This window comes from Nymphaea colorata, chromosome 2 (genome assembly GCF_008831285.2).
Source record: "Nymphaea colorata isolate Beijing-Zhang1983 chromosome 2, ASM883128v2, whole genome shotgun sequence".
In the NCBI taxonomy this organism is placed as follows: Eukaryota; Viridiplantae; Streptophyta; class Magnoliopsida; order Nymphaeales; family Nymphaeaceae; genus Nymphaea; species Nymphaea colorata.
In genome coordinates, this window is record NC_045139.1 from 13609015 (window position 1) to 13631555 (window position 22541).

General features: G+C 41.3%; 4 protein-coding genes across 16 annotated transcripts; 3 read left to right on the top strand and 1 right to left on the bottom strand.

Annotated features, from left to right (window-relative positions):
• Nucleotides 1-54: 54 nt before the first annotated feature.
• Nucleotides 55-7251, top strand: LOC116247854 (pentatricopeptide repeat-containing protein At1g14470-like). 4 transcript variants are annotated; one of them, XR_007572655.1, is made up of 5 exons: nucleotides 55-316; nucleotides 446-519; nucleotides 609-2127; nucleotides 2278-4272; nucleotides 4360-7251. XR_007572655.1 is itself a non-coding variant. In XM_050076350.1 (3 exons), exon 3 carries the CDS (start codon nucleotides 1715-1717, stop codon nucleotides 4040-4042), a length of 2328 nt encoding a protein of 775 aa, XP_049932307.1. In that variant the 5' UTR covers nucleotides 55-316; nucleotides 446-519; nucleotides 609-1714; the 3' UTR covers nucleotides 4043-7251. The 4 variants fall into 4 exon arrangements, 1 of the variants encoding a protein (XP_049932307.1); XR_007572653.1 differs by having other exon boundaries at nucleotides 609-4272; XR_007572654.1 differs by having other exon boundaries at nucleotides 609-4272; nucleotides 7093-7251.
• Nucleotides 7252-9549: 2298 nt separating this feature from the next.
• LOC116249145 (uncharacterized) lies at nucleotides 9550-13618 on the top strand. Of its 8 annotated transcripts, none has more exons than XM_031622309.2 (6): nucleotides 9556-9843; nucleotides 10180-10247; nucleotides 11241-11603; nucleotides 12142-12337; nucleotides 12746-12877; nucleotides 13219-13618. In XM_031622309.2, the coding sequence occupies exons 3-6, from the start codon at nucleotides 11296-11298 to the stop codon at nucleotides 13336-13338; spliced, it is 756 nt and encodes a 251-aa protein (XP_031478169.1). In that variant the 5' UTR covers nucleotides 9556-9843; nucleotides 10180-10247; nucleotides 11241-11295; the 3' UTR covers nucleotides 13339-13618. The 8 variants fall into 8 exon arrangements, with proteins under 8 accessions (XP_031478174.1, XP_031478169.1, XP_049932390.1 ...); XM_050076433.1 differs by having other exon boundaries at nucleotides 10187-10252; XM_031622310.2 differs by having other exon boundaries at nucleotides 10187-10247.
• A 797-nt stretch (nucleotides 13619-14415) lies between these two features.
• Nucleotides 14416-17071, top strand: LOC116246920 (histone-lysine N-methyltransferase SUVR3). Of its 3 annotated transcripts, none has more exons than XM_031618841.2 (3): nucleotides 14416-14552; nucleotides 14674-15458; nucleotides 16539-17071. In XM_031618841.2, exons 2-3 carry the CDS (start codon nucleotides 14816-14818, stop codon nucleotides 16925-16927), a joined length of 1032 nt encoding a protein of 343 aa, XP_031474701.1. In that variant the 5' UTR covers nucleotides 14416-14552; nucleotides 14674-14815; the 3' UTR covers nucleotides 16928-17071. The 3 variants fall into 3 exon arrangements, with proteins under 3 accessions (XP_031474701.1, XP_031474702.1, XP_031474700.1); XM_031618842.2 differs by having other exon boundaries at nucleotides 14447-14835; nucleotides 14932-15458; XM_031618840.2 differs by having other exon boundaries at nucleotides 14448-15458.
• Nucleotides 17072-17203: 132 nt separating this feature from the next.
• Nucleotides 17204-22533, bottom strand: LOC116247437 (LOB domain-containing protein 20). The gene is made up of 3 exons (XM_050075891.1): nucleotides 22460-22533; nucleotides 19237-19984; nucleotides 17204-17603 (listed from the first exon to the last, which is right to left on the bottom strand). Exons 1-3 carry the CDS (start codon nucleotides 22531-22533, stop codon nucleotides 17280-17282), a joined length of 1146 nt encoding a protein of 381 aa, XP_049931848.1. The 3' UTR covers nucleotides 17204-17279.
• Between the last annotated feature and the right edge of the window lie 8 nt (nucleotides 22534-22541).

Genomic DNA, 22541 nt, shown 5'->3' on the forward strand with positions numbered 1-22541 from the left:
CTCTCTCTCTCTCTCTGTGTGTGTGTGTGTGTATTGAACATTTGAGTTCTAGTAATTGTCTTTGAAAGGATTGCGATTAATAATCTTGAAAGGCTTAATGGCTTTAAAATTTTCTACGCAGAAGCAAGAGGCGAGCATGAACAGATTTAGAGTTGCGTGAGTTTGATGCTGGACTTTTGTAAGATCAACATTTCTTCAACTTGGTCCTATATCAATTAGGTCCGGGGGGAGACTGGGCTATGAATGAGCGCAGGAAGGATATGACGAGAATTTTGAAAGAAAAGGATCGGGCTCTGTGAGCATACGCATAAGACAAGTCTTTTTCTGACTCCATGTTTTCCTTTCTAATTTATTCACATCCAATGGTTTTTGCGTTTTCCTTTCTAATTTCCTATGACTAATTTAAAAAAATATTTTGTTCTTTTCCTCCAACCTTTCTCTGCAGGAGCCCTCGACCCTCGAGTTTCGTTGAACAACACTAGGGAATCAAACTTTCACCTTCACTCTGCAAGTAGTCTTGTAAGGCTCCTCTAGAACATTTATATGCCAATATAAATAAAAATTCCATAAGTTAACCAAGACTAGTATATAAATCGCTCCTTGCACAGGTTCGTGGCATTGGGTCCTACAAATAACCGCCAACACAAGCTCACGAAGGTGCACTATCCTTGTCACAACACTAATAACATAAGAATTCAGGCACGCAGGTTCTGACAATGGTCTTATATTTTCACAGACTGACATTATTAATCCCATGTCTGGTTTCATGGCTTTATGGGGTGTTTGATCACCCCGAATCTTAGATCCATTGATCTGGCATGACATGTTTTTGTTGATGCAGCAAAAAGTCCACACTTATTCATCAAAGTAGGGCCTGTTTGGTTGGAAGGAAAGGGAGGGATTGAGCAATCCCTCTTGTGTGTTTGGTTGGTTAATTAGAAAAAGTCTGTTTGGATGGGAGGGAAAGGAAAGGAAATGAAATGATTGTATAATGTAAATCCAATCCCTTTTAAATCGGACGGATTAGAAGGAAAAGGAAAGAGAGTAAGTGCAAAAGTGTTACTGCCCACAATACCCCTCCACGTTTTTTTTCTCCCTGTCTCCCAACCTTTTGACTATTGAGGGTATTATTATAAATTGCATCGTTTCCTTTTCATTCCACTCATTTTTATTCAAACAAGCTTTTATAATCACCTCTTTTCATTTCATTCCCCTCCCTTCCTCTTTCCTTCCTTTCCATTTCCTTTTGGTTTCTTTTCTTTCCTTTCCGGGATTAAAAGATCTTCACCTATGATCCCTTGAGGCTAACAAATAGTTTGGTCTAAAATCATGAGGAGGAACTAACTTTAAGTCTATGAATCTAGAGCCTCGAAGTGCAGTCACTGATATTGGTTGATACTTGTTTTCATTGGAGAAACGGGAAACTTTCCAATATCGCATGCGAGAAAAAAGAAAAAAATAGGACTGCGGTTCAGAGAGCGGCAAGCATGGACCATGGTGTTGTATCGTTCGTCGTCCAAATCTGCTGCTCTGTAAATATTGCTTTGAATTGCAGTCACCTACATCCGGCAATGTTCTTCGTCTTGGATAAATGATTGGCACTAGGAGGACATGATGCTATTTGAAACCATCGTAGGGTTCGTTTCTGGATCTCTCTGCACATGGCGTTGCACACATAGCAAGAACTGCAGGAGGAAGAGGAGGACTGCTATTAATGGTGCGATTGCAGCCGCTAACACCGTCTTCTTTGGTAGCACCGGCGGCCTGGTGCAAGCACCCTCGCCACCTCAAGCAGATACATGCCTTCCTGTTCCGTCACGGCCTCCACCATACCAACCTGTGGCTCGCCACACTCATCTCTTTGTGCTCTCGCCTAACTCTACCTCGTTACGCACGTCGCGTGTTCGACTCTGTTCCCCACCCTGACGTCCTCGTCTACACCGCCATGATCAAGCTGCACGCCGGAGCTGGCCCCCAAGCCTATGCTGATGCAGTCGCCTTTTACCTCGCCATGCAGCGGACTGGCCACGTTCGACCAGACTCTTTCGTCTTCCCTGCCTTGCTCAAATCTGTCAGCTCCGTCCCCGATATCTCCTTAGGGAAGGCCATTCACGCCCAAATTCTCAGGTTTGGCCACCAATCTGACCCTTACGTTCAGAACGCTGTCATGAACATGTATGCCAAGTGCGGTGAGATCTTACTTGCGCACCAACTGTTCGAAAAATTGCCCGAGAAGGCCCTTGCGGATTGGAACTCCATGGTTTCCGCTTATTGCAGGTTGGGTGACCTCACAGCAGCAAGGCGTTTGTTCAAATTGATGCCTCGGACAAATGAAGTTTCATGGACGACAATGGTGAGTGGCTATGCCAAGTCTGGGGATTTGGAGACTGCGCGTGAGTTGTTCGATCAAATGCCTGAGCGAAACGTTGTTTCTTGGAACGCCATGTTGTCTGCTTATGCTCATGAAGACCGCGATGAAGAGGCACTTGGGTTGTTCAAGAAGATGTTGGGTACGACCATCCGGCCTGACGAGACGACATTGGTGACGGTGATTTCTGTTTGTGCAAAACGAGCTGACCCTGAGCTTGCAGGATGGCTGGTGAGGCTTCTCGAAGGTAATGAGATTGCACTGAACTGCTTTGTTAGGACCGCGATGCTGGACATGTATGCAAAATGTGGGTGCCTAGAGGCTGCTCGACGGATCTTCGACTGCATGCAGGAGAGGAATTCTGTTTCTTGGAATGCAATGATTGCAGGGTATGCTAAAAATGGTGATGTTGACACTGCAAAGGAATTGTTCGATAAAATGCCTGAAAAAAACGTTGTTTCGTGGAATTCAATGATCGCTGGGTATGCACAGAATGGCCATTGTGAGGCTGCAATAAAACTTTTCAAGGAGATGACGACCGTTAAAGTGTTGAAACCAGATGAGGTCACGATGGCAAGTGTCTTCGCAGCTTGTGGTCATTTGGGCATTTTAGATCTTGCCAATTGGGCGCAGAATTATGTCAAAATCAATAAGGTCAAATTATGCATTTCAGGCTATAATGCGATGATCCACATGTGTGCTAGATGTGGAAGCATGGAGGAATCTCGCAAAGTCTTTGAGGAGATGTCTGTTAAGGACGTGATCTCGTATAATGCATTGATTGCTGGCTTTGCTGCTCATGGGCAGGCTCCTGAAGCGCTTCGCTTGCTGTCGACCATGCAAGAAGTTGGTGTTGAGCCTGATCGCATAACTTTCATTGGGGTTTTGACAGCATGTAGCCATGCAGGCCTAGTAGATGAAGGGCGTAGAGTATTTGAATCAATCAAAACCCCCTCTGTCGATCATTATGCTTGTCTAGTGGATCTCTTGGGTCGAGCCGGGAGGTTGGAGGAAGCACAGAAGTTGATCAAGGAAATGCCCTTCGAGCCACATGCAGGAATATATGGGGCGTTACTCAATGCCTGTCGGACTCATAAAGCTGTCAAGCTGGGTGAGTTTGTTGCTGGCAAGCTTTTCATTCTCGAACCTAACAACTCGGGGAACTATGTCCTCCTTTCAAACATTTACGCAGATGCCAAAAGATGGGACGATGTGGAGAAAGTGAGGCAAATGATGCGAAATAATGGAATGCAGAAGACAACAGCTTGTAGTTGGGTGGAATGTGGTGGAAAGGTCCACCGATTCATAGTGGGGGATCAGTCACATCCGCAGTCTGCTGAGATTTACATGCTCTTGGGTGAGCTGACAAACAAAATGAGGAGCCTTGGCTATGAACCAGACAAGAATTGGTCGCTAAGAGATGTGGAGGATGAAGAGAAGGGGGAATTGATGGGTGTCCATAGTGAGAGATTAGCTATTGCATTTGGACTGATTGTGTGCTCACCTGGTTCCTCTGCTCCAATAAGGGTGGTGAAGAACCTTCGTGTGTGTGGTGATTGCCATGTCGCAATTAAGATTATCTCGAAGATAGTGAGGAGGGAGATAATCGTGAGAGACAATACTAGGTTCCATCATTTCAAGGATGGTGACTGCTCCTGCATGGATTATTGGTAGAGTGACTATGGCTATGCATGCAAAATAGTGATGGATACTTTTAATTGTCATATGTTGCTGTACATCCTAGAAAAGTTGCCTCTTCTTCTTCCTCTTTTGCTTTTTTGAAAGATCAAGAAGCTGATGATGATGATATCATGATGGTGATGATGGTCTTTAGAGGCAGGCAGTGATTTTGGATGAATCTCATTGTGTGTATAGAGGGCAACTGCTATCTTGCAAGACCATAGGTACAATCTGCATTGCCCTATAATTGATTGTTTGCACATTTTTAACAGGTCATATCAGTGAAGCATCTCTATTTGGCCTCTCAACAGGTCGACCTTGTATCCTTGTCAAATTCTCGTTAGGTCGCTCAAACTCTCATGTGATTTACATCAGCACACCTGCATCTGATTTAAAGGTTCAACCATTCAAGTGAGGCCCAAGAAATTTCTGCAAGTTATTTCACTGTTTGTACAGATGCTGCAAATCAATTATGGATGTCATGCTTTCTCCATGATATTTGCAACTAAGAAGGGGAGAAACTATGAAAATTTTCTCCTTAACCAATTTAGACTGTCAATGTCAAGGGATCTGTCGACGCGCTTCACATGTACAACTAGACATAATTCAGCAAGCATCCCATGATCCGACATACACAAAGAATGATCACTTGATGACTTGAGAGTGCAGTTGAAATAATTGCTACCTTCTTACATTATATGAGCTTCTAGCCCATCAATTTTTTTGGTTGCTTTTAGTTTTCCTTACTTACTTTTAATGTCTGAGCATTGAACTGCAGGTATCTGAGGACATAAGATTAGTGACATAACTTTGCACTCTCCAGACACTCGTCCTGGTTAGTCTCACTGCTTCCACTGCTTGGGAGTTGGGACGGAGGTGGAAGCATATTTTGTCTACAAGATTACTTCCAATTTATTTAACTATTGGAACCAATGTTATAAAAGGCGTAACGTATCGTGTATCAGTCGGGCCGACCTATACGCCGTATCGTAACGTATCGCAAACGTAGCGTAGCGTAAAATTAATTTTTTTAATTTTAAAAAATATTTAAAAATAAAAAAATAGAGAAAAATCATTAAAAATTGGAAAAAATGAACAAAAAAATAGAATCAAGAAAAAAGTATTCAAATATAAAAAAGATCATCATACATAAGAAACATTCATGTATATCAACAACACATTCAAAAATAAGAAATTAGATATACAAAATAACATAATAAGCATCCATCACAATTTTAAACTTGAAAATTTTATAGAATCTTAGGACTTAGAGCCTTAAGACTTGGAGTTTTATGACTTAGATTACATCACAGTTTAAAACATATAGTTATCATCTTTCATGATTCAACGATAATATCTCTCAAATCAATGAATCCTCAGTTATTTTTTATGAAAATGAGCAAAATCTCTCCCTCCTATGTCTCTTGGAGTCTTTAAATATAAGAAGAGAGAGAGGGTGGGGTGTTTAAACTTTCAAAAAAAAAAGTGTTTTAACCAGTATCGTACGATACGGGGGTGTATCGCACGTATCGTGCGATACGGATACGGACGATACGTGTACGATACGTACACGTATCGCTTATCAAACACATATTGTATAGGTTTCTTCGACCTATACGATATGTATCGTACAATACGCATCCGTATCGTACGATACAGATAACATTGAATTTGGAACCATTAGTGCATGTGCTTACTGTCGATGAATATGTGCAGGATTTAATACACTGTGTTAAACAAAGTTCTAAAGAGAAGAAATTCATAGATTTGAAGACATTTCCTATTTTTATTTTGTGTCCTAGGAGCACATCTAGCATGATCTGAATGCAGTCTTCTCCCTCGGTTACCTCTACAATACTCAAGTATCTGGATTGTGCAAATGAATCTAGTGATATATATGAAGTAAATCAGATGTTTGCCAATGTGGGTATTTGAATCAATAGCAGCTACAGTGAGCTACAAAATGAGGATGCTATTCAGGCATCCTCAGTAGCTGCATACCTTGTAGCTGGCTCCTGGTCAACAAAGAAAGGACCATGTTCTCTTAGATGGAGAGTCAACCTGAAACAGTTTTACAAGAAAAAACAGAATAGGGAATAAAAATGCTGCCATAATCAGTTATACTGTCTATGCTGGTTCACTCAAGAGGATTTACAACTACAAGACTCTTATTCTTATTTGTGACACTAAGTGGCAGGCAGCAGGCGTCTGGTGAATCTGTGTTCTCAAGATGTTGCATCACCGATGGGAGTCTTCGGAGCCATATTTTTCATAAGCATATTAGTTCTGTTTATTTTGTTATATTGACAGTACAAGTTTATATCTTGTTTGCATGTCTCAGCATGTTGAGTTCTGATACCTACACCAGGAAAGATGAAGTTCTGTCAAAGTTAGAAGCATCAAGCTTGAATCCAGCTGACTGGAAGTCTCAGAAAGGCATTACAAGGTCCCTATATGTGTCAGGGGAGGCAACCTTAACTTTTTCTTTTAACATCTGAGGACTTCCACTAGGCTTTTTAGAAAATTAAAGCATCATTTGCAATCAATCATTGGTTGCACTTGCACCATAATTCTATCCATGGATTGTAGCTTGTATACCCTCGAGCACCCCATTGTGCATGAGCCATGAGCCATGTGGAGCTTGTTAATGTGTAGCTCTCAAATTCAAAGTAATGTATGGTTAAACAATATGATGCATATAATATAATTTTTCGAGCTCAAATTTAAAAGAACCTGTTTTATGTTGAAACAGTTGAACCAAATTCTGGAAGCAGTACTTGCATTTTGTGTCCTCACAATTGTGAACTTTGTTTTTCCATCATTTGCAGATAGGTTATTCTTTTGGTTCTTATATTGGCCATTTGGAGATTCCTGGCAATAGGTAGAAAGATTGTTATATGAATGAATCAATCAAACTTTTTTTTTTCCTAACATGTTCCTTCATATTGTGTTTTGTATGTCCAGTTTCTTATGAAGTAGTGAATAATCTTTTAGCATTACAATAAATCAAAAGGCATGGGTGGTTAACTTTCTGGATTCTACAGGTGTTGCTGCAAATGAGGCTGAGATTGGTCCTTTAGTGTTTCAAAGTTGGCGGCGCATTATTGGGCAAGCTCAAGTTGTTGATTAACCTCGCCATTTCTTTAATTTCGTTTGTAATTCTTGTAGCAACATGGATTTAAGCTAGTAAATTGTGTAAAATACTAGTTATTACCGTTGGAATTATCTTGTAGCTGTTAACTGAGATTCTTATGGGCATGTTTTTTGGGGAACAATACAAAATCAATCCGACCATTTCTGGCATATTGTCTATTGACGTCTTCCTTTTGGGCCTGATGTATTTATGTTTGTTATATGAACGAAAACAGTGTGGAGGTGGTTTTGCGGAACATGTATTGTGCAAATCAGAAATGACTTTCAGAAGGCACCCAAAGGCGACAGCAGGTGAGACTACAGGAGTTCCAAAATACCAATAGCCGGTCTTACAGCTCTAAGGATGTTTCTCCTTGCTGGAAATCGATCTGGATAAAAGTAGCTCTTCTGCTAATGCTCCGATACTTTGTCGGTATTGGTCATTATGCAGTCCAGTTAGCAAAGCTTGGCCAAACACATACCACTGCTACATGAAAGTCACTTGTAGATTGTTCCATGTGCAAGACAGAGGCAGGTTTAGCAGCTGCCCCTAATCTTATGGTTGCTTTCATTAATCTTTACAGTTCCATCCATTTGGAAGATGCATAAATATTGATCAACTATTTACACGACTGGTCCAAATATTTCAGCTTAACAATCAGACGTGCAGAAGATGCTTCAATTCCTCATCCAACAGGTTTCACCATATTGTTTTTCAGGAATGAGGAAAAGCTAAAGTTGAGGTGAACGATGACACTTAGGTGTTATTTCCTTCCGCTGAGTGGTAGTATTTCAGCTAGCATGCACAGTGTTGTTAAACTAGACGTGCCACCTCCTAGGAAATCATTTTCTTATTTTTCTGGTTAGTTAAATTCTAACACCCATATTCAATGCAGCCATCATGGATCTTTTCCCAATGCCCCATAAGTGTGGCACCTCCGCACTAGCATTCCTAGCACTAGATTCAGTAGCAGGTGGATGGTGATGTAGAAGCTATATGTCTTCCACGTTTGCCGCAGACGTTTGTGATACCCTCGTTTTTTCAAGTTCTCATGCATGCAAGAATGTCCAATTATCAGCGAAGAAAACAAAACCCCGCCTTTTATATATTTCCTCCTGTAAGGGGACTTATGTATGAGGCTATAGCAGTTAAAGAGAAACATGCTATCCTGGCAAAAGGGAACTCTGCGACGGTGCCTGGATTCTAGAACCAGAAACTCGACGCTTCCAAACGCAACCAATGGGGTCCTAAACACAGAAGTGGCGAAGTTTTATGCATCGGCACGGCATGAGATCTGTGGGATAATAAAGGTTGTATGGTCCTTCCAAATTTAAATATGGAAATCCATGGCTCGACAAGTTTGACCACAATATCGTGAGTTGATGGTTCTTCCGCTGGTGTGGCCACACGGGTGTATGACTGAATTTCCTTATAACGCAAGAATAAAGACTTCGATTACTTGAACATGTTGCATACACGAGCCTTTTGCACGTGAAAAGTTCACGAATTTCAAAATCGCATATTTCAACGGAGAGAAACTTGACACAAGGATAATAACTTGGGCTTTCCTTTCCTCGTTTTCCCCTTAAAATGAGAGTTGTAGAGATAAAGAGTATGATACCATGTGGGAATGTACATGAAAATTCAGAACCATGGGACCCTTGGCCATGCATAATATTGCCTTGTGTTTGTTGAGGCCGTTTGATTGCCCATATGGTTACTAGTGGGCTGTCACTTTGGTGTACTTGCACCATCATCAACTATAAGTGGAGAAGATCGAACCTCCCTCATACAACTTTCTTCACATTGCCATAGTGGTGGAAGTTGTGGACTTTCTTATCATGCATTTGCTTGTCACTGGTTTGACCTTGGGGTAGAAGAAAAATTTTAGAGATGGTCCACATGCAAAGTGCACCTGCGATCCATGCCAAATATAAATAGCTATTGCCAAAAGAGCCGGATCATCTTTGGTAGCATAACATGAGCACCTGCTTTTTCTAATGCAGCTCAGTTAGTATATAAATGAGGCCTTGCTTTCTCATCAAGTTTGAGAAGCACCTCAACGACGACAAATAATTTAGTCCCTTTGTTTGAATAAACGGGGGACAGTGGATGATTCAAAAAACTTCAAAATAAGAGTGCCACTTTTACGAAACATCAGGTTTCCTGTCAATAACACGCCAACTCGCTTGGTTTGCTCTTTTTGCGTGTTGAAGTTGTAGATGTTGGCTGAAAGTTCCGACTTTCTGTGACGTGCCGCCGGTTGCCACCACCGCCGTCCGTACCGGTCGTAGCTTGCGACTATAGTCTATGAACCAGGGTTTAGTCGTGATCCGAAACGGAACCGGTCCACCCCATTCTTATTGGCTGTCGCCCCGCCGAGCCTCGGGAAGGATGGCATCCATGGGTATATTCCCAAAACAGAGGGGCGTTTGCGAAAGACGGGGAGCCCGCGGTCGGCATTGAACACCGGAGGGAGTAGAGGAGGAGGCAATCCCCCCGGCTCCTCCCTGTTATCTTCCCCAATTTGCCCCCTTCAGAGGAGCCCTAGATTTTTGGGGCAATCCCCAAAATCCTTTTCCCCTCTCTCTACGTAGAGACGCCTTTCCTTCTCCTCCCAAACTTCCATCCCGCTTTCGATTTCCATGTCGTCGTTCCCGAGGTATTGATTCGCTTCTGGCTCTATCTCCTCCTGGTTTCTCTTCTCATTGGTACGTTGGTTTTTTGGGTAACTTGATTCTTGGTTTGTGGATCTTATTCATTTTTCCTGTTTGATTTATTCCATTTTGATCAATTTTCGGTGGCCAGTGGGGTTTGACATCTGGGTGTTTCTTCCATTGTTATGCTTCGCTTTCTTGGGAGATTCATTGGCCTATTTGTTTAAAGGGTTGCCGTTGTTTTGTACGCTGTAATTGCTTTTGGAGTTTTTTTCTGTTTCATTTTATGTGGTTGAATTTCCTGGTGGGAGGGTTAGTTATTTGCTTTATTATTTTGGAAGTGCGTAGGATATCAGGCAGACGTGATTCTCAGATAGGTTTCGCATGTGGACGGTGGTTGTCGGATCGGGTAAGGTGATGGGTGCTTATTTTTGTGAATTTTACGATGCGGCAGTGAAATTGTGCGTCTTATTTTACGTTTTAGAAGTACTTTCGCATTTTAGTTTGGCTGTCGAATTAACCTTCTGGAATGGTCATGATGTATATGATGGAAACAGGGTATCTTTATGAAACAAGGCGAAATTGTAAGGAAAGCCCAATGCAGTAGGACAAGGGTCTTTAGAAGTCCTTTCGAGACTCCACATGAAACAGTATCTATGATGTATGTAATAGTGTTGCGATAAATTATTTTTAGGTGCATAATTATGTACAGAAAATGAGAACTTTATTTGTCTGTTATGCTTTGCAAAAGAAGAAATCCCGTGGACACTGGAAAAGGTTTTGTAGGTACATTTTAGAGCATTTGTTGCTTGCTTCTGAAGATATGGATGTTTTTGTACTTTTCTCTCCAGTGGAACTCTGTATATGCTTTTTATTTTAGAGCTCGGGAGGGTTCTGAGTTCACTTTCCTCCCGAGCTGTTCATCAGAACTATTCTTATCAAAACGAGGACCCAGCGTGCAGTTGGCAGAGCCACAAGTCTAAACTAGGATGAACACAGATATGCAGTTTGTGCATCTCTCTCTCCTCCCCTTCTCTCGCTCTTTAAAGCACTGGGAGGCGTATTTGAGGAGGCATAATCAAAGGTCCTACATATAGATGAACATGTTTTAGATAAATTTTGGGTCCACAAGCCAGGTCAAGAAGGTTCCTCCTAATGACATGAACTCCTTGGGCATTGATTTTTAACTTTGTTGACCTCCTCAACTAAGGCTGAGTTTTGGGTTCTTATTTTGGGTGACAAGTAGTCGTTAGTTTGTTCTTAGGTTTTCCCCTTCATTCCTGTCCTTGTGTCATGTTAGTTGCCTCTTCTTTCTTTTCCCTTTTAATTCTTTGTTACAGCAATGAGATTTTCAAATAAGTTTTCGGTTGATATGTTCGCCGTTTTTCTTTTCCGAAAACAGGACTTGCTGGCTCTGAAGACGACGTGAAAAGTTGAATTTCTGTATTTTGTTGAGCATGAAGATTTTTCAGAGGCTTTTACCATGTATCCAGAATCATGCATGTTTTTTATATGCTTCAAGTCTGTCAACGAAACCTGTTCAAAGTGCACACAAATTAACCCAGGTGCAAGGTTTCAGTAGTATTGCAGGCACTGAGTTAGCATCTGTCAGTAAAATGGTGAGTGTGGATAAGTATCCTAGCTTAAGGAGAGATGATCTTGGAAGGATGTCTAATGCTTGTCAGACAAGAAGTTTTCTTGGTTGTGTTGATGGTGAAGAGGGAGATATTCTATCAAAGAACTATGAGGAGAGGCGAGTTATTGGGTATGCTAAATATTCCTTTTTTTTATGTTCCATACTATATTCTCATGCTTAAGTTAGAACTTGCACGTGGGATTTCTGATTCTTTGGTTGTGCAGTTGCCCTGTAGGTTTTTCTATCTCATGTTTTGCAATGTCTTATTGATTCTGCCATACCCTTGTCTGTTTATTCATTTATTTATCACTCTTGTGCTTTTTGTCTTTCATTAGTTTATTATCCTTTTCTTCCCAAACCAATCAAGATTTTGTTAATGCAATTTTAGCATATTTTGATGATACTTTGTGATCTTTTTTTGTTCTATGTGGATCTTGTATCATTCATCAATAGTCTCATCCAGGTGTGCCTATTTTTCTGTTTTTCAAATCTGAAATGTCCATCTTATTTGAATTATCACTTGCCTATCACTATGGTGTCTTGTATTAAATTGTAATTTCTATTCCTTGAATGTTACCTCATACCTGTTATTTTTTTCCCAAGAATGTATTCTTAAGTTTCTTTGCAGTGATGTTCATAGAAATTTTGCTCGACTTGCTAAAATTAGGTACTCTCCAGAGCAGCTATTTGCTGTTGTTGCAGCTGTTGATTTGTATCAAGATTTTGTCCCTTGGTGCCAGCAGTCAAAGATAGTCCGGCACAATGTTGATGGTTCACTTGATGCAGAATTGCAGATTGGTTTTAAATTTTTTGTTGAAAGCTACATGTCTCATGTGGAAATGAAGAAGCCTCGGCACATAAAGGTATCTCAGCAGTTATTTGTCTCACAAGAAAGTAAAATGACTTCGAGTAATGACTTCAAGAGCTCTTCATGTCATGAGATGGTTGCCCTATCCAACTCTTGATTTTGGAGCATTATCTTCGTGGCAATATAAGATATGCTCATGTTAAGGGGTCTGGAAGAGAATGTTCCATGTTGTGGCACATGATAGGTTGATCATAAAGAACTGAATTTCCATCTCACATTCAGTGTAGTGAACTGGAAAGCCTCAGAGGGCTAGGATTTTTACTATGCTGTCTGAAGATTACTTACAACGTTATGTTTGTTTCTGGATATAATTCACTTTTGAATATCCCATTTGTTGCCTGGTGTGATTTGCTGTTGCTTAAATTTCTTGCACCCCTTGAAATTGTTGACGTGTTTGTTGCAGACAATAGCTTCAGAAAGTGGATTGTTCGATCACTTGATTAACATCTGGGAGTTTGACCCTGGTCCTATCCCGGGAACCTGCAACCTCCATTTCTTGGTGGATTTCAGATTCCAGTCACCCCTTTATCGACAGGTTTAACTTCATCAGTGAATTTACATTTTCCAATGTTTTGGCATTTAATTTTTCCTCCTTTTCCAGCGCCAACTCGGTGATAAAATTTTTGGTGCTGACTGCCTAGGGTGGCTAAGTCCTGGGTTATGACTTGATGTAATGAAGCCACAGTTCAGAACTTAAAGCTTTAAGCATGATAGTCTTTCAATCTATTTAAGATAATTCTTTCTCCTCAGCCGTTGCTTCACGTATCTTTGAGCAAAAAATCTTTGTTCTACTGTGAAATGCCGTTATTTAAAGTTTAAACTATTGTTTTATGATTTTATCTCTATCCCTGATTCTGGTCGTGTTCAATTGTTCAGGTGGCGTCTATGTTCTTCAAAGAGGTGGTCTCCAAACTGGTTGGTTCATTCAGCGATCGTTGCCGTTCCATCTATGGTCCGGGTGTTCGTGTCCTGGAAACTGAGTATGGAGCCACATGATTACGGTGAAATGACCAAAATTTCATATCGTCTCTTTAACTCTTATTGTTATTATTATCATTATTTTTCATTGTATTATTCAACCAAAGTTCCTCAGGCGGCTAAGCTGCAACAATTTGGTTGTTTTTTTTTGGTCTGTGCACTATGGGGAGCAGCCTGCATTACACTGTACATGTAATCCATTCTTTCAAATGACTAGAGCTTGCGGCGGATGCCATTTCTGACAATGTACAAACTGTGAGCATGAAGTGTTTATGTTTCTGAACATTTGGACTCTAAACCTGGATCTAGATTTGTTTATCTTGCCCCATTGGGTTAGTACGCTGAAAGTCTCAATAAATTTGTAAGTTTTTTAAGAGATGCAAATATTCGTAACAACCTGTGAAATCGCCAGTTTCATATGAGAGGTGGCAGTTTCACCGGCGACGGGCGGTTCAGTAATGCTGGAAAAGATTTTAAAATTTGAACTTTTCGTAGAAAACGTTTTCTTGCCATAAAGGGGCTCAAAACATAATTTCCCCTTTTAGTAGGCCTGTTGCATCATGAATGGGACAGGAAAGCGAAGTCGGAAGTCATGGTTGGATGAGGCAGACCACCTTTCACTTGAAGTTGAAAGTGATTGTTTACTTTCTTAATCAAGGAATTTCCAACTTTTTTGTGTTAAATGTTATCGTTCTCTGTTCATTAAGTTATTTAAACTTTATATCGGGGGACCAGGCGAGTTTCTGTAAATCTTACTTTTGCGAAACAGAAGTTCACCCTGCCGTTCCGACCTGATGGTGACCATATGCGTGTGCCTGGACCGCGTGAGGAGACCACTGCCTATGGATGTGTATGGGGATTTCAGGTCCAACACAAATCGTAGATTGAAATCCTTAAGCTAAGATTAGGATGTTGTTGCTTCAAGTTTTCTCCTAAATTCATTAAGATAATTATCTTTACCGTACACAACAACAATTGATAACAGGTCGGGTAATTTTTTTATTTTAACAAAGTGAAAGCACAACGTTCTTATTCTTCTTGTTCCAACAAAAATATTGAAAAATTTTCAGTACTAAAATTTTTGCTTCCTCTTTCTGTTAAACTCGTAGATGGTAAACTAAGGTAAGGATGGATGATAACGACCCATTGCATCGTCACGAACTTGTGAAAACGGCCTTCATCTCAAGATCAGATTCAGATGTGGTTCTCGTATAATGGGAACTGTACACATGGTATTTACACCTTACTAGTAACTACTGTTATGTCCTTCTCTATGGTGGTCCAGTCCAGCATTTTGCATTAACCACTTGTCTTTCTGCTATGCCATTTTATGCCAAAATTTTCGTGGGAGAGGTGTGCAAATTGCGTAAGCATGAAGACCCGATACAGGCTGCAGAGCGACAGAACCCTCTGAATAATCGTAAATCGGAACTGAGTCCACTCCGCATCCATTCGTGTATGCCCACGGCGCGCACTACCTCTCCAGTCCGCACCGATGAAGAGACCTGCGTCAGGGTGTGGCGACCAGCCGAACCTCTTTCTCGAATTCGCAGAACTAATCCTTCCATGGCTACCTCCTCCTGATATGGCCTCCGTTTCCTCGACTTGCAGGACCCTCCGCCGCATGGCACAAGCCATTACCGAACGCCGCTGCTCAGACGCTTCCAGAGGCCTCGAGAAGTACCCCATTCCCTTCTGCAACCCCGTCGATGATGAGCCTTACGCGTACTTCCTTTACACCTCGCATGCGGTCTTGGGCAACCGTTCTTCCTCGATATTGTCTCAATCGTGGGGCGGAAACTATAGCTGTCCTTCAAAGTTTGGCCCTGCCCACGAACTTTCTTCCTTAGATGTTGATGTTTCTGAAGGGTGTTGCTGTAGAGAGTGCTCTGTTGGCCACGACGGACGAGGAGGATGCCCATGTTTGGGTTTCAATGAGTTGTTAAGTGTAGTGGAGTTGGGCGTCGGGTCGAGGATGGAGTGTGGGAACAGCTGTTCTTGCAGTATTGATTGTCCCAACCGACCAACACAACGAGGGATTGCTGTGAAGCTGAGAATCGTGAAGCATTTGAAAAAAGGTTGGGGATTGCACGCAGCAGAGTTCGTCCCACGTGGAGAATTCTTGTGTGAATATGTTGGTAAGATATGTATAAATGCCATAATTTTCTCTTGGACTTCTATTTATATAGTAGATTCAATACTAAAAAAATGCGTGTTTTAATGGTTTGTGGGGACTGGTGGTAAAAGGATCATGTGAAAAAGGCAGTGCATTTTGTTTTGGGCCCAGCTTTTTGGCATGGTAATGATATTTGCAGCAGGAAAATTCTTCCCCTACCAATCGCTTGAGAATATTTCTCACTGGAGCTCTCTTGTTCATTTATTGTGTAATCACTCTGTATAAGTGCTTTAGGACTTGGTTCTTCTGTTTGTTTTTTGTCCTGGGACGCAGTTACGTTACAAATGGTGCTTCGTTAAGTTGTTTTGATCTGATACAATCGCTCCCTTTTGCAGACTTATTTTTGGATGTTCAATTCACCTGTTAGAAATAGATTGACCGCACAAGTTTTCTTTCACCTTCGTTAAGTTGTTTTGATCTGATAGAACTGCTCTCTTCTGCAGACTTATTTTTGGTTGTTCAATTCATCTGTCAGAAATAGGTAGATGACCACACTTGTTTTTCTAAAACTTGTGGTGTGTGTATGTATATGTATGTATGTATATATTTAGGAAAATTGAATGGTGACTCCGGCTTTTTAGAGTCACACAGCCATTTAATTAGGACCATCTATTCCATCATGATGGATACTCGAGAGAAAAATAAGGTGAAGAAAGGTGATGAATTGTTAGTTCTCAGTTCTCACCTTTTTTTCTTTGTTTTTTTCTCTGGGTGACTCTGGATAGCCGAGCCATCATTCACTCACTATATATATAAAGTTCAAATTCTAGGGGTAACATGACTGTCCTTGTGTTGTATTATTAGTGTCTCATGATGCTTTATACTAAGTGCTGTCATCACATCCAGTGAAATAAAGCTTCTTTGTGTTCCTCACGCACAAAAAAATGTGAGTTGTTCATCTATCCTCTCCAGTAGTTTTTACACCCCACAATTTCTTCCCTTTAACATGATGAGAGTATCACGCATTTTCTGGGTTATCCTCCATAAACTGTTTTGAGTTGTACTTCTTAAGTGACTATTATTACCGCTGTGATTTGTTCAGGTGAGCTTTTGACAACAGAAGAATCAAGGAAACGGCAACAAGAGTATGATAAGTATGTGTCCACTGGCCACTTTTCTCCTGCACTGCTAGTTGTTCGAGAGCATCTCCCATCAGGCAAAGCCTGTCTAAGGTTAAATATAGACGCCACTAGAATTGGAAATGTTGCCAGATTTATCAACCACGCGTGTGATGGTGGAAATCTTTCAACTGTACTACTACGTCATTCTGGTGCATTACTTCCTCGTTTATGTTTCTTTGCTGCTAGAGATATAGACGAAGGGGAGGAGCTTGCTTTTAGTTATGGTGATGTCAGGCAAGGACATCGTGCGGTACCATGCTTTTGTGGTAGCTCAAATTGCTCTGGTTTGTTGCCATATGAGCAGACGTAGAAGTCTTCTTTGGTTGTGTTTTGTTTTCCATATTGGAAGGCAGTGCCTTGGGTTCGCATGATTGGTTTCGATGGTTTCAATATGTTCATTGTACTTACTGCTTATGTGAAGAAAATGCATAAATAGGAAGAACATTCTTTGAAATCTCTATGTGGTATTGTTGATATCATTTATAAAGTTGCCTTGTGCATTGCTTCGTGTGGCATCTTGTGTCTCTTTTCATGCTCCAAACCAACGGCAACCAAATTTATCCTGTAAAAAATGATCTTGTTGGGGCTTGATAATCACCTCTATCACCAATTATTTAAAAGCTATAGGGCCTGTTCTTTCTGAGAAAAATCTTGTAAGATGATTATTTTGGGTGTAGTATAGGGTTAGCAAATACAATTGGTTTCTGGCTCTCTTCTTCATCATCGTCTTCATCATTTGAAGGGTGCGATAGCTGAAGAGGCTCAAAACTTCTTGAAGATGGTGCTGCATCTGTTGGATCAAAGTGGCCAGTATAGTTTCCCATGGTGACCAGGTTATTTGAAGCGGAGGAATTATTGGAAAATGCTGGTTGTAGAAGACCCACATGGTGTTGCTGGTGTGGGATTTGCAGGGCATTGGCAACGGCCAGTCTGCTATTGATCAGCTGTGTTTGCACTACCGATAGTTCTGCCTGTAATGCAGCTACCTGAAAACATTAGGTCAGAATGATTAGTTTAAAATTTGTACTGCTTGCTCTTAGATGGAAATCCTAACTGTTTTTAACTTTTTTATAACCCCTTCATATAAGTACTAATCAGATCAACCTGTGGCCTATTTTGTGCTTGTCAACAGATTATATGGTCATGAGAAATTTGACAAGCCTATCCAGCATGTAGTCCCTAGGGAGCACCAGATAACCTGAGCCTAGTTCCCTTCATGTCGATCAATTTGTATGTGTTTGTAGTTGTGATTCCTCATTTCCTAGGTACAAAAACGCCTGCTTTCGAGCCAGCAAAGGCTGCAGAATGTTACAAAAAAGAGAGTTTTTCCCTGTTCGAAGAGATTCATGTTGAAGGCTCTTTATGGCAATCATGGTCAGAGTCTGGTTTCACTGCAGGAGATGAAGAAAATGGAAGTCGACGGGATATTTCATATTTGGAACCAGCAAGATCAGGTACATATCTTGATGTAACCTGTCTGGGACCCTATAAATGGATGAACTTAAATTCTCTTACGGTTCTAATGTTGGAACCCAATTGGCAGCGTAGCTTTTTCTCCAAATCTTACGCGCAAATGGTTCAGTATAAACAATCGTGTATCATCCGGGCACTTGAGTGGGACTTGCAATGTCTGGTGCCGGACCCGCATTGACAAGGTGCCTCCTTTGTGAGACTCGGCAATGACTTGCGAAGGAATGTGGAGGAGTCAGATCCAGGCCAAATACCAACATAATCCTGACCAACCTAATTGGACTAGTATCTGGATATAGGTTTTGGGAACAAAATCCAAATCTGACTAACTAAAAAAAATCAGATGTTTACACAGAAGTGTATTAGGTTCTTGACGATTAATCTTTGAATCGGATGAAACCTGCATGCCAAATCATAATCTGTTTACTAAAAAGTGTCCTCTATTCTTTTGGCAAGAGAGAATAAATTGGTTCATGTGCTGGATCTGGATAAACCCAACCCACTGGCATTGACAGATGGATCCTCATCAACCCTCGGTTAACAAAGAGCCGTAGGCTTGTAAGGAAAGGGGAGTAAAGAAAAAGTTGCTTGTCTAACCGAAAGAATTCCATCTTCCAAAGAAGACTATTGGGGTTGATGTTACACCAGGCATTTGGCATCTGAAAGGACCTACTTGTTCAGGTCATCCGGATAAGCAAGTGGCTCTTGGTGGAACCACCCAAAGCCTCGAGAGAAGGACAATAAATGCCCACGAAGAGGAACCAAGGCTAAAGAGTTTTACTTGTAGACAGCAACGGATGGAGAAATGTACCTTTCAAAGTGGAATCCAATGCTTAGGGGACAAGATTTCATGTCAATAGCTGTTATTTTCCACATACCAGTTATCCTATTTGGAGGGTACCGCCATGTGAAAAATAATTGAGTGACTTCTATAGACTGTGAATAAGATTAGATATTCCACAAGTCCGGAGAAATGTCAGCTTTCTTTACAGGCAACTAAAACCTTAAGCTTTTTGAAGAAAAGTATGAGTGATCTTTCTGAAAGGCTGGAGCGAGTATTGTTTCCACAGTCCTCCCCTTTTGACTACTGCAGAAACTGAAATTTCCTGAGTTATCTTACATGTATAAGAAGTGTTCAAAGTTTCGAACCTGCTGCTGTAATGCCAGTATCGTTGCGACACATCCATAAACTGGATCAGAAAGTCTTGCTTGAGCCTCGTAAGATATTGTCAGGACGGCATCCTGTCTGCGATTCGCCGGAATATGCAGCAGCAGCTTGGAGACGTTACTTGCACCAAAGACCTTGTGGACTGCAGCGAACCTGGCTGCACCTTGATCAGACCCAAAGTAAGGAGCAAATATGCACCCACTCGCACATTTCCTTCTAAGGAATTTGCATGCACCACAGGGTGCTGCACTTCCGCTGCCCCCACCGCTGCTGCTCCCGTTGTCGGTGCCATGTGGGACGATGCATTTTCTGGCATCGGGACTTCGTCTTGACGGCACCGGCTTAGCTGAATGTGGGTCAAGTGGGTTGGATGAGCTTCTCGAATTCTGCCATGCTTTGTCGGCGGGTGACTTCTTGGCTTGGGAATCCAGGTTTATATGCCGGAAGAGTATGCCGGTGGCCGGAAAAATGGTGGGGAGGAAAGAGGTGGGAGGGAATTTGAAGGAGGGGAAGCGGGAGAAAAGGACATGCTTGTCTCGTGAGTGTGTTGTACCGGACACAAGCGATTTGAATGTGACGGGCCGTCGGTGGTTGTGAAGCGTTACGAGTTTGAAACGTATTTCTTTTCTTTTCCTGTACGTGCTTCGAGCAACGCATACCAAACTGACTGACCTGTTACTTTTTATTCTTTCCTCTCCCTTTCTTGTCTCAATTATGAACAACCCGGCACTGCTTTGAGAATTGAGATATTAACACTGTACATCAGCAAACTAGAATCCTCAAATGTTTAAACTAAGTACGTATTCATGTGAATGTGATTTAGGTCATTCCTTTGCATAATTGCAATTTATTCAATGAGTTTAACTTGTAGTTTAATTTATAAAGATTTATGTAACTAATTGTAATCATAAATATGTATTCATATGAATGAAATTTAAGTCAAGTATAGTTTACCCTATTCATTTTAATATGACATAAGTGTCAATCTCTTGTATAAGTCCATTCTACCATAGACCTGGAGGGCAAGGGACAAAAGAAAAAGCCGTTAACTCCTCTTTTAAGGCAGGGCAGGGCAGGGCAGGCAGTCATAGAAGTTCAAGTGATGAAGGGTGCACATAAATAAAGGCATCCGGATTGTAGCTTAGAAAGATTTGAAAAATAGGCAGGGTTTGTTTGGGGGAGAAATTAAAATTAAAGAAGAAGAAGAAGTTAGTTCTTGGTTGAGAGAAGAGAGGGAAACAAACTTGGGAGTTGGTGCCACACGTCTTGTGCTTCCCGCAGCGTGTGGGATGGCATGCCCATATCTAATCTAAGTGCTATCACACCAAGAGAGGGTGGGGATGGATTTGATGACATCGTAACAGCCAACGCGGGATCCAATATCTACCAACCCCCGCCTTCATAGCACGACGATAGATTGTAAGCTATCTTTGTTTGTCATTGTCATCTGGAGTGGATTCCTTAAAGGCCTGTAAGCTCCACATTCCTTGCCTTGAACCTTTTTCATTTTCCAAGTTGAACTTAGTGTTTTGGCGTTCATCAATGGTGGAGTTGGGGGACACTAATTGAAAAAGCAAATCTTTTTAAAATATCAAGTACGTTGGTCCACCAAAGCAAGCCAGAAACTTGAAGAGACTCTTATGGGTTTTTTTAGAAGGCAGGCAACCTCCATTAAATAAACATTAAAAAAAAAATACTATATGTTGTGTGTATGTAACCTCAAAAAGCAAAAATGATACGAGTAGCATTAGCAATTAAATTGGTCTGTAGAAGTCAATTTATGATGATATCTAAGATGGATGAACCTATTTTTCAATATGAGGACTGTTTGGCGAAGGTCACCCATAGGGTGGTTGTCAGCAAAACTTCATCCGTCATTAAGAATTTCAGAAAAGGGCAGTCGGTCATAGAAATTATAATAAAACTTTCCTTCCTCGAGTGGAAACTCCATGTGCGTCCAGTACGTTGGGTCTCGGTGGCGGTCGTGAACTTTTGAAGAAGGCAACCGAGTTCTTAAAATCAGCGGCTTTGAGGTTCGAGAAATTTGTCAGTGTCCTCTGCCCGCCACCGATACGCTTGAGTGATCTTCCTCGATCGCGTCGTCTCCACGCCATCGAATGGAAATGGATCCGAGTATCATATTCATTCCACATGCGATTGCGATCCGGATTCAAGTGTACGCATTACATTAGCTCTGGAATCCGGACCGCCTTGGACCTGGATCCTGACTTCACTTCACCCGGATGTCGTCACGGTGATGGGATGATTGATCCCGAGCCAATGATCCAAATCGAGTTCGACAGCCTTTTCTAAAAACTTGATATCCTCATTATATATGAACTATCCATTTTACTATAAAGATCTTCTACCATATTCATATGGATTTCAAATTGAGTATGATAGATATTCGATTTTAATGAAAATGCAATATTCGTAGGTGGTCATCATATTTTGAAAGCGCCATGATGGTCATCAACTTCCAATTTTCACAGGATCGGCGGATTGGGGGTATATATATATACATCATGACGACATAAAGTTTCTGTGCCCTCTTTTCTTTTCTTTTCTGTGAAATGTTCCCCACTTTCCAATGGTCCCAAGCATCGGTCTTCAAATCCCAAAGTGCTGGTGATTTGGATACAATATGGAAGCAGATTTCCTAATTCATCGAGAAAATACTTAGCCAATTTAGACTTGGTCCTTCTCATGCGAAGGATTGTTCATGTGGAAATGCTGAGCATAACTAACTAGAAGACGGGACCCATTGGATTGGCTTGTTAAAGAGTTCCCACCTAAAAATTTGACACTGTTACGTTATGCAGGAAAACGACAGTCTAATTTAGTCTTAATATGAAAGGGGACACAATACATCAGCCCACCAAGTTGGATGTTTAGATCCTGAAAGTAACTTTGGTGGCTAAAACAAGAAGATCACAATCACAACAAACTTTTGCACCACATGATTACCTCGACTAATCTTGCATTTTATATCTAATAAATCCGACTAATCTTGCATTTTATATCTAATAAATCCGACTAATCTTGCATTTTATATCTAATAAATCCTTCAATGGGTGGGATGGTCATGGGAGTCCTCACACATGCACTTATGTGAAGCATGTTTTACCCATAACATAACAAAAGTATCAAATAGATTCCGTAATAAAAACGGAGTCGGCGGTCAACCGAGCCAATCTGACCCACACGGACCACCTAGGAGCCCACCCACCATTTACTATGTCAGGGTCCCCGCCCAACTGCGGAGACACATCTGCCATTTATGTAA

Bases quoted from the DNA above. Each gene is read 5' to 3' on its own strand.
- LOC116247437 (XM_050075891.1), bottom strand. From the start codon at position 22,533: ATGGCAGATGTGTCTCCGCAGTTGGGCGGGGACCCTGACATAGTAAAT. The intron at 19,985-22,459 runs GTGGGTCAGATT...TTCTCAAAGCAG, and splicing joins TGGGCTCCTAGGTGGTCCGT to TGCCGGGTTGTTCATAATTG. The intron at 17,604-19,236 runs GTTCGAAACTTT...TAATGTTTTCAG, and splicing joins TACTGGCATTACAGCAGCAG to GTAGCTGCATTACAGGCAGA.
- LOC116246920 (XM_031618841.2), top strand. From the start codon at position 14,816: ATGAAGAGACCTGCGTCAGGGTGTGGCGACCAGCCGAACCTCTTTCTC. The intron at 15,459-16,538 runs GTAAGATATGTA...TGATTTGTTCAG, and splicing joins ATTCTTGTGTGAATATGTTG to GTGAGCTTTTGACAACAGAA.
- LOC116249145 (XM_031622307.2), top strand. From the start codon at position 11,296: ATGAAGATTTTTCAGAGGCTTTTACCATGTATCCAGAATCATGCATGT. The intron at 12,338-12,745 runs GTATCTCAGCAG...TGTTTGTTGCAG, and splicing joins AGAAGCCTCGGCACATAAAG to ACAATAGCTTCAGAAAGTGG. The intron at 12,878-13,218 runs GTTTAACTTCAT...TCAATTGTTCAG, and splicing joins AGTCACCCCTTTATCGACAG to GTGGCGTCTATGTTCTTCAA.
- LOC116247854 (XM_050076350.1), top strand. From the start codon at position 1,715: ATGGTGCGATTGCAGCCGCTAACACCGTCTTCTTTGGTAGCACCGGCG.